At 35.6% G+C, this 21886-nt stretch overlaps 1 protein-coding gene across 1 annotated transcript in view; it reads right to left on the bottom strand.

Moving 5' to 3' along the window:
• Positions 1 to 21886, bottom strand: part of LOC150083040 (nucleolar protein 11) — a 290218-nt gene that overhangs the window by 5206 nt on the left and 263126 nt on the right. Inside the window, exon 14 of the mRNA XM_090376991.1 lies at positions 9564 to 9677. Coding sequence (XP_090233117.1) covers positions 9564 to 9677 — 114 coding nt within the window. The remainder of the gene's footprint in view (positions 1 to 9563; positions 9678 to 21886) is intronic.

Raw genomic sequence — 21886 nt, 5'->3', positions numbered from 1 at the left:
ATAAACCTAATCTTGTATCCCAACACAGTTATAGCGCTAATTATATTTTTCAGTATCAAGTATTATCTACGAGTTCCGCTTATATAACTTCCGTATCAAGTTTTGTATTAATTAATTATGTTACGTTTGTAATCTAAGTCGTTATATGTATTTATGTATTTAGTTAAAAATACAATTTAAATGACAACAAAGTTTAACAAAATTAATAGATTTTACTGATTAATTGACAATATTATATTATATACTGTACTATGCTAAGCTTAAGCTATCTAGTTCGGGATATAACGTTGTGTTGTATAACAATGGCAGCAAGTTAAGAATGGTAAATCTACGGACACTTAAGTATTAATTAACTTCCAAATCTCGTTGTCTCAATTCAGAATAAACTAAGGATCCTGACTAGGTCTATAAGCTACTTATAGAAAATAATTTGATGTAACAATTGGTCAATAAAGCGGTTAAATATGGCTAAAAAACTTCTCGTTCAGCAGAGCTGCAACATGTAACACGTGGATTTGATACCCTTACCGATACATTTATGCAATTACAAGGCAGAGTAAAGAATAATTACATCAGATTAATCAGAAAATCACAAAATAATGCTATACTACTAAATTTAAATCAAAGTTTCAGAAAAACAATAATTTCAAATCAATAAATAAGAAAATCCACTTAGTGGCTTTGAACACATCTGACTCCCACTAGCCTCGTCAGCAGACCAGCAGTCAGCAGTATTATATACTTGGATTTCAGGAAAGCATTTGATACCGTTGCACATGGAAGACTGCTGTACAAATTGGAGCCATATGGCATTAAGGGCAAGTTGCTGCAATGGATAAGGGATGGTTGATTGGAAGACGGCAGAGTGGTAATAAATATGTGCAGTAACCTTATTAGTGGAGTACCCCAGGGTTCAATGCTGGGCCCATTGTTGTTTTGTGCATTTATTAATGATATCGATGAAAGTATATCAGGCTTAATGTCCAAGTTTGCAGATGATACAAAGGTTGGCAGGATTGTTAATGATAATAAAGACAGTATGCTACTGCAACAGGATCGAGAAAAGTTAGGTAGATGGACTGAGAAGTGGCAACTGAAGTTTAATATTGACAAATGTAAAGTACTGCATATGGGTAGCAGTAATCCAAGAGAAACGTACCAACTGTGTGATGCTAGACTCAGGAAGGCGAAGAATGAAAGACCCGGGGGATAAGTCGGATATGAAATTCTCTGAGTAGTGCAGATGGGCTGCTAGAGCAGGTCATAGAGCTTTGTCAATGATATACAGGAATCTTGAGCAGAGACAAGTAGGTGATTATACCTTTGTATAAGGCAGTGGCGAAGGACACACACCTTGAGTACTGCATAGAGGTCTGGAGGCCTCATTTTAGGAAGGATGTAGAGTTGCTAGAACGAGTACAGAGAAGGGTAACAAGATTGGTGAGAAGAACAAGGGGGTTCTCTTACCAGGAGTGGCTTAAATTCTGTAAGTTGCAGTATCTGGAGACTAGGCACCTGCGAGGTGATCTGACTGAGGTGTAAAAGGAGTTGAATGGTTTGAGCAGGCTCAATGCTGATTGTATATTTCCACTTGCTGCGATTAAGAACCTGAGGGGGCATAGATTCAAACTGAAGAAAGACAGTTGTAGAATAGATGTGCGGAAGTTTGCCTTTAGCCAGCAGGTAGTTGATTGCCTGAAGAGATGTCCATCTGTTGTTGTGGAAGTTGATTGCTTAAATAAATTTAAGGCTGAACTGAACAAACATTTGGAGTGACCGGATGGGTGAAATGGGAAGGGGTTTTTTGGGTGATGCTCTATAAGCTTACTTTTTTGCATCGTGTGCCTCAACTAATGCTAACTAATCGACAATCAAGTACCAGAAAAGTAGTATTAATTCACACTTTGCCAACCTGCTTACCCTTTGCTATCTGTCTCTTTCCAGAGACAGATAGCTTTCTCTGTTCTTGCAATGTGGTGCAGACTGCTATTTGATAGAGAAATAAAGCTTTGTTCAGAATATATAAGTATCTTTGTCAAGTTTAGTTTTAGCACAGATACTGTTAAGTTATTATTAGAGAGAAAAAAAATCATTTAGTTAGCAGCATAGATGACAACAATACTCAGCACTCTTGATTAACTATGTAGATGTTGAATTGTGAATAAATGCTTGGTCAACCACAAGAAGCACTGAGAGAAGAGAACAAATATGGGGTTTAAAGAAGAGTGGTACTTTTAAAGATGTTAAAGGGAAAGAGTGGTTATAAGTTTGTGATAAATTTTCTATATATACATAAAAAAAAGAAAAATGTATATTTATTTATATGGAACTCAGAAGCCATTTTTAACAGGGCAAGGGATAAATCCCTCTTGCTTAAAATTTGAACAAGCATTGTACAGTCAAAGTTTGGTACATTTATGACTTCGAAGCATTCAAAACTTGGAAATTAAGAAAGCAGCTCTCTTTACAGTAAGATGTAATGAAAAATGGCCTCAGCATTATTCAGGAGACAAGGTAGGAGGAATCTTATATTCTATGTTTTTTATTTCTACATGGGAAGATTATTCACAAGAATGGAAAAGAGAATTCATTGCTTGCATTAACCATCACTGCTTTCTATGTTTGAAAATTAAGAACTATAAAATATTTTTACTATGACAGAAGGAATAGGTTATTAAATTAAACTTATGCAGATGTCTGAAGTTCCCAGCTATTTAAAGTTTTTAGCTAATTTTACTATTAGAGCAAACACAATCTCAAAACACACATTATAAAAAGGCCTCATGTAGCTGAGTGGTTAAGAGCGTGAGTGCAGTAGCACACGCTCTGAGTGGACCGGGGTTCAAGCCCGTGACTACTAAATATGACTAACATTTATATTGACTGATTTATTGTAAACTCCACTGACATGGTTGTCGTGGCAGAGTATAAACAAGAAATTGAAATTGAAAATAAAAATTACATTTTTAGTAGTTTAACTCTCTTAGACCACTATTGAGTGTGAGTAATTGATATACATATGCATTTTCATTGGTCAGCAGGCACCTGAAATGAAGGCAAGTGAAGGTCCTAAAGTCATTCTATGACTCTAATTAGACTTATGATGGCCATGGATTACAATGTGTCATTAATAAGCTCACCACACTAATGTGGGCTGTCCAATGCAGTTCCACTGCTGAGCATCACAGCAATTGCCAAACTGAGAAATGCTGTTTCATAATTAGAAAAGAAAAAAGAAAAAAATCTACCAGCAAACTGCATAGATAATTTTGACTGGAAGCTCGTGTGGAATTTCCACATCAAGAAATATAGGGTATCCAAAATCTCCTAGAACTAAAACATTATTGTGTGAACAGGGTACAAGACAAATCTGAAACCACTTCCAGGTGATAGAGGATATGTTCAAGTTTTTATTCACCAAGTGGAAAGCTCGGCTCTGCAATACATGGTAGCATAATAAGAAGACAATAATATAATCATGGTGGAATTTCCAATCCCAAAAAAGGAAAGTGCATACTTTAGTTCAACAAGTTACAGTCTGTTACTGCTGTTAATATGTAAATTTTGAGATGGTTTAAAAAGGAGCCACTAAGTAGACTTATAGTTCTGTCCTAAAGGATGCCTGTTTGTACAGCCATCCTGGCCGAGGTGGTGGCCAAATAAAAGTCAGTGAAGGTACAGTGGGGTCGGTTCAAAGAAGTTTTACACAAAGCGCAGGGTCCATATGACATGCAAGTCATGAACTTAACATGCCAAGGTCAACAGCATGTAACATCTTACATTGTCATCTGAAGATGAAACCACCAGAAGTTAGTTTGTGCAGAAGCTGCTGACTGACCACAAAACCAAAAGGATGGAATTTTTTTGTTAAATTTCTCCACGATTACAATTTTGCCATTATGATGCCATCTACTGCAGCACACACATTTTCTGATTGAATAAAAAACATTCTCTATCACTTGGAAGTGGTTTAAAATTTGTGTCATTCCTAGAATAACATTTTAGTTTTCCTAGAATAACATTTTCTTGTGCTGTCACATACCACTTTCATTTGACAGTAAGAAATGGTTGTCATTTAGGTAGCTGGATACAGATTTTCTCTTGTAATTCTGCTCAAAATTTTTCTAGGTGCATTACATTGATGGGATGCTAATATTTTTAAGAAATGAAATTTCTTGCAGTTTCTGGCAGGTCTGTACACAGAAATTTAAAAGGGGAAGGGGCAGAATCCCTTAAAGGGGGTATCCTATTACACCAGTGGAGTTGTTTTTACTGAAAGCTAATTAATTAAATCACATATGTACAATGACAATCAATATAAAATCTCTGAGTAAGCAACCAGGTACAGGGAGAATGGTATCGTCCCTAATTCACAACTGCAGCTTTCCTTCTCTCTTCTTACATGTAGCTTGTGTTCAATCAAAAGAGATGAATAGGTTGTATCCTACAAGACAGAAGAGGAGAAATATAGATTTTAATGAAAGGTCAGATAACGAAGTTTGTTAAAGGGAAGGAGTGGTTTATGTGTTACAGGTCTGCTATATATAAAATATGATGCAGATTATAGAGGAAATCACATATATTTACCTAGATAGTTCCACATATTCCTGTGTGTGTGTGTGTGTGTGTGTGTGTGTGTGTGTGTGTGTGTGTGTGTGTGTGTGTGTGTGTGTGTGTGTGTGTGTGTGTGTGTGTGGTGAAACTGCTACAGAATGTTTGGTGGATACCCTCCTGGAAAGCAATTCATTCAGGTGACATGTTGCTAATTTATTGATAGAGTTCAAGAAAAAAAGTTTGATCTAGAAAGGAGACAAGTGCAAAGTGGGAAAGCTTGCCAAATACAGATTAAGTATACATAGGTGGCATATACTCCTAACGAATAAACAGAAATCATTCAACAGTTTGTTAAGATGACAAGAACAGGAATTGAATTTCAATTCCAGGAATGTATACACAAGACAAACTAAAAGTGTTAGTGACTAGCAGTATCAATACATACGAAATTTAGCATTGGCATACGATGCAAGAAAGCAAGCTTATGCAGCATCAGCGGGGGGAAAAAAAAAAAAAAAAAAAAAACCTCCCATTTCACTCCTCCATTCATTCCAAATGCCTGTCCAGCTCAGCCTTAAATTTATTTAGGCTATCATCTTCCACAACAAAAGACTGAAGTCTGTTCCACCAATCAACTACTTGCTGGCTAGAGGCAAATTTCTGCACATCTATTCAACTATTTTTTCTCAATTTGAAACTGTGCCTCCTCAAGTTCTTAGTCTGAGCAAGAGGAAGAATCCCATCAGCATTCAGCTTGCTCAACCCATTCAAGGCCTTATACATCTCAATCAGATCACCTCGCAGGTGCCTACTCTCCAGGCGCTGCAATTTGCAGAACTTAAGCCTTTCTTGGTAAGAGCACCCCTTTGTTCCCCTCACCAATCTTGAGCAACTCTACATCCTTCCTAAAATGAGGACTCCAGACCTGTACGCAGTACTCTAGGTGTGCCCTGACCATTGCCTTGTATAACGGGATAATCACCTCCCTGTCCCTGCTAGCAAAATTCCTATATATCACTGACAAGACTCCATGACCTGGGTTAAATCACAGGGTTAAATTGGTAGAGTAGTTAGTTATGGCCACTGCTCTTCATGGATTAACATTATGAATGGTACAGAGTAATCTGAGAACCTGTCTTTCTTACCAAGAGATGGCAGTTCTGTAAATTGCAGTCTGGAAACTAGGCATCTGCACTGTGCCAAAATTCTGATGACAACTTGACTTCTCAGATGACACACATAAGGGGACAAAAATTTACACCGAAAATGGCTGGTTGCAGAATAGAGGTACAAAAATTTGCATTCGGCCAGAGAGCGTTTGTTGAAATAAAGTTCTACCAAAGTGGATAGCGTGAATAAATTTTAAAGACTTTTTTTTTTTTTTTTTTTTTTAGAAGATGCTGTACAAGCTTTGCTTCCTTGCATAATTTTACCAATACCAACCCTGAACCAGCAGACGTAGAAAGATAAGACGATTTTGCTCTTTATTGGTGTGCTACAAGTCATCATTTAACAAATGTAATAAGCAAATGCTGAGAGGATCTTTGGCTGGTTTTGGTAAGATATTTGGCTGGTTTTGGCAATAATGAAAGAATGGCACCAGGAAGAACAGGCATTTTCAGAGAAGATCGAATTGTAGAAAATCAACTGGGTTCACAAATTCTCTTCAAATAAATGTATTCAGCATAATGTAATGAATACGATTTGCAGGACTGTTGGAAGATCTATTTAATACTTCTTTTAAGTTCTAGTAATGAAAAGGGTTGGTTGTATGGAGAGGAGTGGTGAGTGAAGAAACTAATTTTATACAGTTTTGCACCAGTTTGGTATTTTGGAAGGAGGATGCATAGGTGGCAGAAACAGAAATTGTCGCAAACAATTCTGCTAGTGCATTAGCAACCTTTTCAGGAATAGACACGTCTTTCCCTTTTCAGTGAAGTATCAGAGAGGACCAAACAAATTTGCTATTTAGGGCCTATATCTTTTTCCAGATGAGCCATGTGTCGATGTCTTTTTGTGATGGTTGAGGCAAAAGCAACCCATGAGTCACGCTTTCCATCTAATTCGTCCTGCTTTAGATTTAAGTCTTTTATACGCAATTTAGCTACTAGTGGTAGGATACTTGCGGAAATTATTCCAAGCACGGTTTTTCTCCTGTTTGGCATTAAGGCAATCTTTATTCCATCAGTGATTTGGGTAAGCCACAGCCAGAATCTGATTGGTTATGTAAGGAGTTACATCATCAATAGGTTTTTGTTGAACATAAAGTCTATCTAAAAGCATCTCAGCAGAATAGCCATCCCAGTTCACCTTATTAAACTTCCAATTAGATCGCTGATCAGGATTTGGAGTTACCACTGTTTGTATTGAGCAAATAAATGGAAAGTGATTGCTGTTAAAGAAATTGGTTAATACTGACCATGTCATGATTGGAAAGATTGACGGTGAACAAACTGACAAGTCAATTGCAGAAGCAGATCCTGCAGGTTAGTGGATGTAGGTAGGAGATCCATAGTTTAATAAATTAAGATCAGTATTATTCATAAATTCCTCAATCAATTTGCCTCTAGTGTCCATTGAAGCAGACCCTCACAATGGATAGTGTCCGTTAAAGTCACCAAAAAGACAAACTAGTGTTGGGAGTTGTGTAATTAGGTTGTGAGTTCTAGATGGGGAAATGGTAGAGACGGTGGAATATAAATGGAAACAAGGGTACCAACTGCAATATGAGCTGGCACAGCTTCTATGATGGTTCTTAATTGGATCAGCCTGGATGGCACAATAGAATTAACAAGAATAGCTACTCTGCAGAAGTAGCTATTCTTGTTAATTCTCCATTATTAAGGCTTAGCTGAGAATAATTCATCTGACTGCTTTTTGTATGCAGGGCATTTTTTCCATTCTTTTTTTGGGAACATGGGATGCCCAGAATCCATAGTGCAATCGCACAAAGTTCTAGTATGGATTCCTCATGACCTGAGTATACATACGCTTCCATACTGTTGGTGGATGTGTGTTTTCTTGCTGTTTTAAGTAGTTTCCAATTTTTCGCTGTCATGCGAGACCACTGGAGTATCAGTTGGTATTAGTTGCTTTGGTGGTTTTAGTTTTAGGAGTATCTTTTCTGAAGGCTGATACGGTCGCTTTAACCCAGTTTGCGAGGTGTTGGGTGGTATTGACATATCTGTTTGCACTGCAGTTGAAAGACAGCTTCAGGTGCAAGGTGCATAGGATATGCTAGGCATGATCAACTTAATTTTTCTGCATGCCTCAGAATATGTGACTTTATGTTCTATTTTGTATTTCTGAATTTTCTTTTCAGTTTTCCACATATCACGTGATTTAGAAAAGGCAGGGTGGCTTTTTTTGCATTTGGGAAAAAAGGGAATTAAACTGAACAATCTACTTGTATATAATCCTTTGATCCATATATAGGACAGATGGCATCACCTCTGCATGCCTGCTGAGAATGGCCATATTTCTGGCATTTAAAACAGTGCAGAGGATGGCAAATCAGGTAACTTTGTCATCCTCTGCACGAAATTTCTTTTTTTAAACCATTATTCATTTTGCACTGATTATATTTCTGATTACTAAGTTCCTGAACTAATTCCTCCTCACACACTGCAAGTAGGTTCCACTCTGTCATGTTGCCTTTCGATGAATTTAAGGAATTGTGGGGAGTAACAGATAGCGGCAGTCCACTAAATGTCGTTGTCTTTAATAGCCACTCAGAATGTTTGGTGGTGGCAGTTTCAACTAGGTCTCTGGATTGTAGTCGTTTCATCATATTTGGTGATCCAGCAATAGATTCCAAATATTTTTGGAATCTATTCATTATCACCATAAATGGTGATAACTTGCCCACATGCTGAATGGACAGAGAGAGTGTATCACCAAAAAGGTATGTTAGGACAATGCTTCTCTTTGAAGCCTTTTAGGTTGGTTAGTGTCATTTTCATTGGGAAAATCATATAGGTACTTTATGTAACCTAATGGTTCAATAACTGGGAGGAAATTTTAAAATATTGTGAAATCTACTGTGAAGGCTTGTGACATGCAGGGTTCCAATATCAAGTGACATAGGAAATGATGAACATGATGGCGTAAATGATGGAAATGATAAACATGAGAAGAATTAGATATAACTGTCTACATGAAGTGATTTGTTCTCTTACATTAAACATGCAGAAGGATGTGGTTACTTGTCAACAAGATGGAAAATGCTGGGCTGCACTTATTGTCGATGAAGAAGTGCCTACCAAGGGAAACTAAAGAACCTGAGAAACCACTCCCTACCCTGTATAGCAATGATGATCTGTATAGAACACAATTAAGCATTCTTCAGGCTATCAACCTCGCCTCACAGATGATCTTACCATGCATTGTTATATCTTAAAACAGGAAGGTATTTCAATTTATTTTAAAGCTACTGATGACATTTAATACTTTTGCATAGAGGAAGGATGACAAAAAAATAAAGCAATTAAAAAAAAAATTATTTTTCCCTCTTAAACAAAATGTAATGATTTTACTGAATTTTTAATTTGTAATTTATATATTTTTCCCCCATATGACAACAGTATGTTTGTGGCTATCATTTTAATTTGTATCTTATTGTTATCCACTACAATTTATGTGTTTTTTAGTAATTGTTATTTCTTTTGTTAAAAATTATTAACATTATGTTATGAAGATATGCTATAAATTAATATATTTATGTTATTATTAAAGCCTAAAATATGTTTATTTTATAGTTATTTTTATATTTAACTTTTAATTAAAAATCCATCCCGGATTATTAAATTTACTGGGGAAGGAATTCCCTTGGAATTCAAATTATTGAAGTTTTGGTGTGTATCCAAATTAACAGGCAGAAATGTCATTACCAAATTGCAGTAATTGTATGTTTATATTATTGATTTCTGTTTTTGAAAAAACAGAGGGAAATAATATAACTCTAGATTACTATCTTTAATCTAGAATTATTTCTTATTATGAAAACATACCTTTTTTTCAACAACTGTCATCATATTTTGTATTAAGTTAAAGACACCATCATCGGCGGATGCAACCAGATCAATATAATGTGAAGATATTAGCTGACTAATCCATCCAGTTAGCTGAAAGACAAGTTTTAACAGTTTGTTAATTTATTAAAAATATAACCTCAAAAATATTGCTAATTTGACACAGATTATTGGTAATTACAGATAAAAAGCAAATACACTTATAAATTTAATTCAGTGGGTGGGTTCATAATTTAAAGTAACTTCAAATCAAATGTTATTTGGATTTTATTGTGAAGTTCCCAGTTTTCTTTAAACTGAAATCATTTCAGCCAAACAAATTAGGTAACATACAGAAAGTAAAGGAGATTCACACACACATAAGTCATTGAATAAATATGTCAGATACCACAAATTAAGTTATTTATATTGAAGAAAGAACCGAATTTGGAAGACAGACACTGTGATTTATGATACAGAACCACAGAGAGGAATTATCAGTGGAAGAACAAGAAATCTGATGAGGAAAGAGCAGTTGATCAATCTGAAGAAATTGAAGAGGAGGTAGGTTTTTTTTTTTTTTTTTTTTTAACTGGATCTAATCTTGATAGTAATGAAAATTCAGGCGGATTTAATCTTGATAATAATGAAGATTAGGAATGGATTTATAACAGTGCAAAAGGTGGCATCTGAGTTGCTACAAGCAATTGCGTAATAAAATTACGAAAACATGATACAGCCAAAAACTTTTCTTTCTTTTTTCCCTTCACATCCACAGATGTGAAGGGAATAAAGAAATTAATTCAAAAGTAAATCTAATTGTTTAAATTCACTGAAATTAATTTTTCAGACCAGTCATTTTTTTTTAATTGCACATACTGAAAACTACTGAATGGGTTGCAATAGAACAAATTAATTATATCCCTACAAATCACCATCTGTTATATGCTCAATTGCTCCCTGTATTTTACTTTTATAATAAAAGTAATCTGGAAAGTTAAAATCCCCTATTATAAGACATTCTGATTTACTGGCCCATTTTATTTCTCTGTACAGTTTTTTGTTGTACTCATCACAGACCTTCAGCCTATAATACATTCCTACTCTTATTTCTGTTTTCCCAGTGCCTATGTAACACCAAACTGATTCAACGTTGTATAGGCCAACCCATGTTAACTGTATGCACTGTCTTAGATTGCACGTTGTATTTTGTTCTTTTTATATACATTGTACTCGCCATATTCAAATTCTGCAGCCTTATATCTGAGAGAAACCAAGTCTCTGACATCCCTACAATATCTCAACTGATGACTAGACTGGCAATTCAAATTCGTCAAATTTATTTACTATGCTCCTAGCATTGGTATACATGCAACTATACTTGAATGCGTTCTTACTTTGTAAGCATTGGTCCCACCTTCGGCCTTTAGGCAATTAGAAAGCGTGAATTAAGGGTAGAGGGATTACCATTCCGCAATGTAAGTGGTGTCCGTAAAACCACACCAGCCACCTATTCATTCCATACACTGAGAGGTCGCCCTAATCAATTCTTTCTACAGGTAGCCAGAAAATTAAGGCATATTTCGACACAGATGATAGCCTCTAGTCAACCTGTGTTCTTTGTTTATAATAAAAATAAAAGTTTTATTAAAGGAAATACTGAATTATCTTTTATATGCTACATCTGACTCCACAAATTTTTGTGAGAGTGAAAAATGTTTTTATAAATTTGAGATTTATAATCACGGAAGAAATATCAGGGAGGAACAGTGTTTTACAAATTTCGAAAATAACAGAGAAACTCCAATTACAAATTTCTATAAAGTATGACACATTTTGACATCACACTTCGAGCTTTTTGGTTTGTCCCAAAGTGCTATTTAATCCTCCAGTGCTCGAAGCGTGAGTATAGGTGCAGGTTAAAAGAAACAAAAGCGTTAATTCAAATTTTGTTGTTTCATCTCCACATTAAAAAAGTAAGTTTCAATAAACTGTTATAAACAAACCTTTCTTTTATGTACTTAATTTCCTTTAGTTGAACTGTAACCATATATTTTACTTTTATAGGTTATAAAATTATATGTAATTATTAGTTATTTAAAATATGTTTTAGAATTAGATTTTTGTCTTCTTTCCAAAATGAGTTTTAGACACAGTAATTGAATTGGGAGGGCACAGTTCACCCTGTTAAATTTTTTTGAGTAAAGGGTTCCCTGTGTTAATTTTTTCTAAGTCTAATATACTTAATTTGTTGTTCTTATTCTAAAAACATTACTACTAAAGTAACAATATCAGAAAAAAAAATTTTCAGAGTACTTTTCATATCATTTTAATTTTTAATTCTTCCTGATAGTAAAGAATCAGTACCAGCACCTATTTTTTTTACAAAAAAAAAGCACTATCGATGTATTCCAAATCACAAAAATTTGTTAAAACACCATGAACACCTTCTAGAATGGAAATCAATTGAAAAGAGCCTAAAAAATTGAGACTAATTTTAAAAATTATTCTGGATGTAATATTATTTTGTGTAAAAAATAATCTTGCATTAATAGGTTCAAATGAGAATCCGAATCCGACAGCTGGAATATTCCTCAATATTACTGAACTTATAAGTCATTATAATAAAGAACTAGCAGAACAAATTTCAAATCTTCACAAAGGAACCGTGAATTATTTATTGCATAAAATTCAAGACTAATTTATATGTTTAATTGGAAATAAAATTCAGGTCAGTATTATTTGAAAAATTAAAAAAGCTAAGTACTTCTCCTTGTTAATTGATTGCACACCCGATTTATCACATCATGAACAAATGTCCCAAGTAATTAGATATGTGCAAATTATTGACGGAAAAATATCAATTGAAGAAAGTTTCATTGATTTTATAGAAAGTAAAGAAAACACTGCGATTGGATTGCCGACAGAAATTCTTACGAAATTAGAAAAGGATGGACTTGATATTAAAAATGTAAGGGGGCAGGGTTACAATAACTGGGCCAATATGGCAGGAAATATAATGACGTGCAGGCAATTATTTAAAAAAAAAAAAAAAAGAAGAATAATTTGCCACATTTGTACCATGTTCGGCACAGTCTTAATTTAGCTGGTGTACATTCAGTGTCAATAACATCTGGGATGTTTTTTTGGCATTGTTCAAAGAATATTTACTTTTTTTCTGGTTCCACTAGTCGCTGGGAAATTTTAATGAATACTTTGAAGATTTCACTTCAAGGACATACAGACAGAGGATGGTCATACAAAGAATGAGTTATAAAATCTTTGTTCTTACAAATAACTACAGTTCATGAAGTCTTAATTAATATCGAAGATACATCTGCAAATGCAGACACTATCAGTACTGCTCAAAGTCTGCTTTTACAAATCTTCGGACGATTTCAATTTATCTACCAAACAACAATTTTGTATTGAAATTAAATTTCTTTGAATCTGAAGAAATGCTATTTCTTCAGATTTTGATTTTCTCTTTGGAACTTCACTCGCATTAATAAATCTAACTTGCAGAAGACTGCTTACTGGTGATGTGCCCTTTCGACCTTGCATTAAAATACAACAAAGATTTAAATGCATCAGATATGTCAACAGAAATTGAAAGTTTTAAAAATCATGTTTTATTAATTCTACAGGATATCAAATCTTTACAACTTCTCTAATTCATTCACAACTATTGTCTAATAAAATCTTATCCAAATATAGAAATAGCATTACGAATTTTTCTTATTCTGCTTGTAACAGTAGCTTCTTGTGAAAGGTCCTTCAATAAACCTAAATTTGAAACTTAAAAATTAGATAGACAACTAGACAAGAACGACTAACCAACATATTAATTATATTTATTGAAAATCAGGTTGCACAAAACATATTATGATAAAATTATTGATGATTTTGCTTCGGCAAAGGCAAGAAAAATTCAATTAAAATAATACTTTTCATTGTATATTTTTATTTTATGTTATAAAGTTAAAAATACTATATTTCGCAATATTTTGTTTCTGTGATTTTATACTAGATATATAAACATAAGCTACCTGTGATATCTGTGATTTTTTTAATTTCTTTGTAGTTTATATAGAATTAAATTCTCTGTAGATATAAACGAATAAATGTAAGTTTCTTTTTCTTTGATATTTTCATTTTGTTATGTTCATTGTACTGTTTAATTTATTTTATTAATAAATATTAACAAATCACAGATTGTTGCAATAGTAATTTTTATAAATTCATAAAGATTGACTATGCATATAATGGGAGCACACTTATATTACATTCCCCCCAAGTGCAGGATTGCCTAGTTCTGGCTCTGGCTACTTCCTTGGGACAAAGGCTGTTTAGTGGAGGATTTTGTTGTGCATTGTGCTGGGCAACTAGGTACTTAAAGGGTCCCCTCATTTTAATTTCTTCTGGGGCATCCATCCTATCCTTCAAGCCCTCATATAAAAGCCCATCAGAACACTGAACTGGCACCTAAGATCCTCACACTCCCTACAACAAAAGCATTCATTCTCCTTAGTGCCACATCATGTCCCACTATGGATAACTCTGCAAAATGGCTGCCACAACTACCACAATGAATGCAGCTATGATTTGCAAGACAGCTTCGTCTTCACCTGATCCAAAGCATTGCTGCTACTTTGAGCTTTGTTTTGCTGCTCATGATTCTTGAAAAAATTTAATTAAAAATTAAAATTACTGCATTAAGCACAAAATAGGAATATAACAACATATGCACAGTGGCAATCTTCAGGTCAGAATGTGCATGTCCACAGGATATAGTTATTGACAGTGACTTAATTGTCAGGAAAACGGGAAATATGTTGAGCAAAAAAGGATAGGGGAAATAGCACAAGGATATGTCTGCCAGGGGCAAAAGTTGATGATATGTTGTAGAGCAGATATCATCTTTTAAGGGCACAAAAGGTGATATTGTTGTACATGTTGGAACTCATGACATTAAGAGATCTGCAGATTTACTCAACAAGTACGGGTCAATGTTGAAAAAAAGTCGCAAGTTAGGGTTGAATGTGAAAGTGTCTGTAACTCTGCACAGACACGATAGGAGGAAGTATACAATGAGAGCCTTGTCAATCAATTCAGCCCTGGAAAGATTATGCAAGGCTACAGGTGTAGGATTTTTTTCAGCCTGGTCAATGCTTGTTGATAGGAGAGACTGCTTCTACATGGATGGGGTACACTTAAATAGAAAGCGTGCAAGAATATTTGATGATGCTATCGAAGCAGTGTTAGGTGGATTGGAAAACTGCTAGCTTGGGGGGAAACAGGACTAAAAGGTTAACAGTGGCCACAGGCAGAGGCAAAAGTGATTCTTGCACTGCTTCTATTGTAATAAGCAGCAGTCTGGAAAACAAGTTACTGGGGATTTCAGGAACTGCTGGGAGTTGTGAAACAAGTAAGACATGGGATTGTTAAAATAACTAAGAGCAAGAACAAGTGCATTCATACTTGCATGTACAAAAATGCTAGGAGTTTAGTAAACAAATTTGAAGTGCTGGTCAAGACATCAAAGGCACTATTGTTGGGATATCAGAGACATGGTGTCATACAGATATAAGGAATGAAGAATTGGAATTTGGGGAGTACAATGTGTACAGAAAGGATAGACAGGTTAGGAAGCGAGGGAGGAGGAGTTATGCTGTTAGCTAAGAAACACAAAATGGAAAAAAGTGCATCTAGTTGACATAGATGAACAGTGCAATGTTGAGTCAGTTTGGTGTGACATAAGCACTGGGAAAGAAAAATGAGGGTAGGAGTTTGTTATAGGCCTAATGACTCTGACGACTATAATAAGAAATTGTACAGAGAAATAGAGTGGGCCAGTTTTATAATGGAGAATTTTAACTTCCCAGATATTGACTGGAATTTGTGGGTTAGTCATGCACACACTAGCAAGGCTTTTATGGATTTATTGGATGATTGTTTTCTATAGCAGCATGTTTTTTTTTTTTTTTTTTTGGTAGTTGTTGGTGCATAGGCTTCTGTGGCCATAATGCACCTCCCAAGTTTTTGCAATACTTTGATCCAAGCCTGAGGCGGGAATCGAACTGACCTTTGGGTTGCCAGGCAGGCACTTTACCCACCCGGCTAACCGCGTGAGAGAGAGTGAGAGAGAGAGAGAGAAAAAAAACACTCTTGATCTGATTATCAACAGTGATTATTCAATCATTAAGAATTTACAGATAAAAAACCACTAAATGGCAGTGATCAAAGTGTACTGATATGGAATTTAGTTAAAGATGTAACTACCACTGGCTAAAGGGAATGGTTTTTGCCTTTGTTGTTGTTGTTGTTTGTTTTTTTAGGAGCATTAGCAACTAAGGCCATATTGCTCCAGGATATGCGGTGGTCATTCCCTGGCCTTTCTGCATCCTCCGTATTTGGTGGTGACGGGCTTGAACCCCGGTCTAATCTAGAAGCATGTGCTATGCACTGCTTCTTCTTCCCACCTGACGGCTACGGAGGCGCCCTTTTCCTTTGTAAAGGGGACTAGAGTGGTCTCAGAGATTTTTAAAATTCTATACAGTGGGACCAATTGACCAAGGATTTTGTTCCAACTAAGATTCTAGGTTTAGCGCAAATGGATGTCAGATGAACTAATGAGACTAGTGGCAGAGAAGAAAAATGCATGGGATGCATATAAATTATCAAGTTATCACAAGAAGTCTATGATAGATAGAGTTCTGTGTCACTGAATACAAGCTAGTCTGTAATAAAGTTACAAAGTAGGTTAAGCAAGCAAATGCAGATTATGAGAAATCTTTTGCAAAGGATGCAAAGAAAAACAGCAAATACTTCTTTACTTATATAAATTCTAAAAGGAAGGAGATGAATCAGACTGTTCCACTTGATATAGATGGTTCGATTGTTGATGTACATGCTGAGGTAGCTGACAAACTGAATGAGTATTCTGCATCTACACACATGAGGAATGTCTGTAGGGAAGTGGAGGCCAGAAGCTTATCAAACTCTAGCATGGAGCTAAATGATCCATGCAATAACTGGGAGCAAAGTGGAGGACAAATTGTTGAAATTAAACATAAGAAGGCACCTGGGGTGGATGGAATCTATCCAGTTATGTTAAAGGTGGCAGCAAAGGAAGTAAGCAAAACTTTACCCATAATTATGAGAGCATCGTTGGACTCAGGGGAGGTCTCCACGGACTGGAGATGGGCAAATGTATTTTCAATTCACAAAGGGGGATCAAAGGGTGACAGAGGTAATTATAGACCTGTTAGTTTAACTTCTTTTCTGGGAAAAATAATGGAGTCACTGATTAAAGAAGCATTGCGGGATCATCTAGACAACACTGCAATAATAATTCAGACACAGCCTGGGTTTGTTAACAGGAAGTCTCGTTTGACCAATTTGAATGGATACTATGACATGGTCACAAAGCAACTGGATGAAAAAAATAATTTTGATATCATATACTTGGATTTCAGGAAAGCTTTTGATACTGTTGCACATGGAAGACTACTGTACAAATTGGAGCAGTGTGGCATTAAGGGCATGTTGCTACAATGGACACTGCTCTTCGCGGACTAATGTTATTAGTGGTGTCCGCCAGGGTTTGGCGTTGGGCCCATTGTTGTTTTGTATGTTTATCAATAATACTGATTAAGGTATATCAAGCGTAATGTCAAAGTTTGCAGATAATACAAAAGTTGCCAGGGTGGTTAATAACAATAATGACAGTATGCTGCTACAACAGGGTTTGGACAAGTTGGGTAGATCGGCTGAGAAGTGGCAACTGAAGTTTAACATTGAAAAATGCAAAGTACTGCACATGGGTAGTAGTAACCGCAGAGAAATGTACCAACTGGGCGATGTTACACTCAAGGAAGTGGAGAATGAAAGAGATCTGGGGGTAATTGTGCAATCAGATATGAAGTTTTCTCAGCAGCGCAAACAGGCTTCAAGAGTAGGTCATGGGGTCTTGTCAATGACATATAGGAATTTTACTAGCAGGAATAAGGAGGCGATTATCACCTTGTATAAGGTTATAATCATGCCATACCGTGAATACTGCTTACAGGTCTGGAAGCCTCATTTTAGGAAGGATGTAGAGTTGCTCTTACAAAGAAAGGTTAAAGTTCTGGAAATTGCAGCATCTGGAGACCAGGCACCTGTGAGATGATCTGATTGAAGAGTATAAGGCCTTAATGGATTGAGCAGGCTCAATGTTGATGGGATTTTTCCTCTTGCTCAGATTACAAACCTGAGGAGGCATAAACTGAAACTGACTAAAGACAGTTGTCCAATAGATGTACGGAAATTTGCCTTTAGCCAGCGGGTAGTTGATCGCTGGAATAAACTTCCATCTGTCGTTGTGGAAGTTCTCAGCTTAAATAAATTCAAGGAAGAAGTGGACAAAATTTGGAGCGAATTGATGGGTTAAATGGGATTTTTTTTTTTTTTGTCTGATGCTGTATAAGCTTGCTTTCTTGCATATGTGCCTCTACTAATATTAAAATGCTAAATGCTAAAATTGTTTGATTTGTCAGTTTCAGTTTTTTTTATCTAGTCTCTCTTCAGTGGATTCCAAACTTACTCTATTTGGTTTTAATCATTTTGGCAGTTTTATGCCTCTAGATTATTAGATTAATACATTATTACCACATTATGTTACATTTTATGTACAATGGAATAACAGAACCACTGGGTGACAGAGATCACAATGTACTGATGTGGGAATTACTTCAAGATGTAACTACCATCAAGGCTAAAAGCTTTTGCATTAAAGGCTTTTGCTTTCGTAAAGGTGACTACAGGGGTCTCAGACAGTTTTTAAATTCTGTACAGTGGGATCAACTGATGATGTCACCAATGTTGAATTCTAAATGGGAAGCCTTCGGGGACATAATTTTGGAGGCTACTAGGCTTTTCATTCCAGCTAAGAAATACTGTTCAAAGGTTCAGGCCTAAATGGATGTTGGATGAATTAATGAGGCTCGTGGCAGAGAAGCCTATGGCAGATATAAGCTAGTCTTTAATACAACCACAAAGGAGGTTAGGCAGGCGAAGGCAGATTACGAGAAATCTTTGGCAAAAGATGCAAAGAGTTCTTTACTTAAAGTCTAGAAGGAAAGGGATGAATCAGATTGGTCCACTTAACATAGATGGTTCGACTTTTGTTGAATTCAATTTTTCAAAGTTACACTCTTTTTAGAATTCCCTCTGTTGACTTGCTAGTCAAAAAAAAAAAAAAAAAAAAAGGAGAAATCCCCGTGTTACGTCTGTGCTATTGAACTTGTGGAAAAATCTAGATTTCAAAGTGTTATTATTATTGGATAACGCACCAGGCCATTAAAAATGCTGAAGTTATGTTCCTACTGCCACAGTTATACTGGATTAATACAACTTCTTTCATTCAGCCATTAGATCAGGGCATTATATCCACCTTTAAAACTCATTACATCAGAAAATTGTTACAATGGATTTTAAAAAATTGATTCCGAATCTATTGAAGTAACGGAGACATTGAAACATTTCTCAATTGTGGACTGTATCAGAATAATAGCTTTGTCGCTGAAAGTAGTAAAACCGTCAACGTTACATGTGTGCAAAAAAATGTATGGCCAGAGTTAGTTCATCCAGGAAATAAGGTCGAACCAGCAGAAAACGGAATTGGTGCGAAAGTAGAACTTGCTACATCGGTAGGAGAGGAAGGTTTTGATGTTATGACTACTGAAGCCCTTGTGGGTAGCACAGTTGACAGAATCGCTCTCCTCCCCACACTGGGTGGAAAAGACCCGAATTCAAATCCCATTTAGTTGGACTTGGCAAGGGTAGCATGGTTTTTTTTCTGCCGGAAACTTGGGTTCTTCGTCCAGCAAACAGAAAATTTATAGACAATATACGCAGAGTAAGATGGCCTTATTCGCCGATGCTCTTATAAAAATAAAAAAAGATATGATTACTGAAGACGTTCAAGAATTACTGGTAGAAAAAGCAGCTGGTGTAGCGGATTTGGTGGAAATGACTGACATCGGAGGTAAACCAAATCAATTCAAAGAATGACAGCGCAGATGAAAATTCTAAACTTCCAAATTTTACGCTAAAAAGCATATGGGAAGGCATAGAGTTAGCAGAGCAATTAGAATCTTATTTTTTGATTTCTTGTATGAAAGGAACCCAAAGTTCAAAAGGGAACTTCAAAAATGCTTAGTTCCATACAATGAAATTCACAGATTTATCAAGCACAAGCAAACAAACCCAGATTACTGATTTTTTAATGAGAGCATAAGATACATGAAATCTAGAATGATCTATTTTCGTTAACATTTTGTTAATGAAATAAGTGTATTTTTTTTTTAGCTTTTGGAATGTAACCCCCCACCGCCCCTTTTGTACTTTTTCTTAGTAGTGTATAACACGGTTTCACACAACATGACATTTTATAGAACCTAACTACCGTGTTATATGAGGGTTATCTGTATCTCACTACGAAGTTACAATATATATATATATATCTTGCAACTACATTGTCATGTATTATGATATACAGTTTTGTTTGTAATGTTTGTGTAAAAGTAAAGTGAAAGAGAAAACCCAGTATTTTAGATGCAAAGGAAGAAATATTTGAAATGTGCTTATGCCAAGAAAGATTAGAAGTCAGGGGAATTGCTAATAAAGATATGTGATCTTCTCTAGAAATCCGAGTACCATTGAAGGTACGCATAGGAGCAGATGAATCCTTTTTGCCAGATATAAGACAGGAATGAGTTTTAGGACTGAAATCAATTAAAGTATCTTTGACCTACTGGTGAATTACCCGGAGACTGACATTTAGGGAATTGGTAGTGGATATTCAAGATGTTGAAGTGGTTTGTGCAGGGCAAGTTTTCTCAAACTGAAAGGTGGAATGCAATGTGCTGTCATCAGCAAAACAATGGATAGGATCTGGTTAATGGAAGAATGTCATTTGAAGTTAGAATACAGAGAGATGTCTACCATGAGGGTTAACTGGATATCCAATTATAAAACAGTTGGAAAAACCATAAGATGGAAGTTACTCAGAAGACTTTTATTCCAAACATGATTAAAAGCCTTTGAAAGGTAAAAAGCAACTGCTTGAGTTCACCATACACTTCCAACACATTTGTTATAGATGGATAACATAAGATAGTATACCACTAGTAGATAATTACTGATGGAATCCATACTGCCGATCATTGATCAGATGGAAGGTTTCTAGTTAGTTTAAGATTAATGGATTTCTCCATTACTTTACAAAAGTAGTAATGGGATGATAATTGGATGGGAGACATTTTTTTCAACCTTTTTAAGAAATAGCTGGATATGAGCAAATTTCCAAGCAGAATGGAAAACACTGGTGGAATAAGAAAGTGTAAAACAATGAAAAAGAACAGGAGTAAGTTCAGGAGCAGACAGGTTTTGAGAACAAGTAGAGAGAGATAATCAGGACCTGGCATTTTCTTGGTATCAAGACTGTTCAAAATTCTTTTGAGATCCTTTTGACAATAGTCCACAGGAGGAATTGAATGGAGTGAAATGGGAATGTTATGAGGTTGTTTTCCAAGATCATCAATACATGAGTTAGAAGAAAGGTAGGATGTTAACAGGTCAGCTTTATCTTTGGCTGAAGTGGCAATAGTACCATCTGGTTTTGACAAAGGTAAGAATAGAAATGGGCAAAAGTTGCAAACAGTAGTTTTGGCAAAAGACAAAATACTCCACTACCACTTGGGCAGCAATCAAGTTTTCTACTCTTAGCCTGTTTGAAACCTAGTTTGGACTGATAACTACATTACAATTTTTGCGAGCTTTGGTGCAGGTGGCATTCTTATCTTGAACAGTCTCAACACATTTATTGGAAAACTAAGGTTTAGATAAAGGACGAGATTTTAAAGTGGAGTGTGGGATCAAGGATTCCATTCTAACATGAATAATTTCACTGGCATCATCTGATGTCAACACCAGAAGATTTGAAAGAGTAATCTGACCAAGGAAAAGTTGAAAACAAATCTTGCTGATAATACCATTTTCAGATATGCAGATAACACCAAGCAGGATTCTGGGATTGAGGCTACAGCATATAGCTGCATATTTCTGAAGCTCTTAATTTCAGGTTAGTTTTTGAAATAATTTTGAGGTTACTTTTTTATTTTGATATACTAAACTATAGTTAATATACAGTATGAATTCCTATAGTCACGTAGGTTAGTTTATTTTTGTATTTAGTTAAGTATTTGGAAAACTACAGCTTAATATTCGGATAGCCTTTGCTATCATATTTGTATAGCTACTTCCTCAGGACAAGGGTC

The sequence above is a fragment of the Mastigoproctus giganteus genome, chromosome 7, assembly GCF_048544385.1.
Source record: "Mastigoproctus giganteus isolate SK-2022 chromosome 7, ASM4854438v1, whole genome shotgun sequence".
NCBI classification, from domain to species: domain Eukaryota; kingdom Metazoa; phylum Arthropoda; class Arachnida; order Uropygi; family Thelyphonidae; genus Mastigoproctus; species Mastigoproctus giganteus.
Note: the sequence above shows the minus strand (reverse complement) of the source record. Positions and strands in the feature narration are given on the sequence as shown.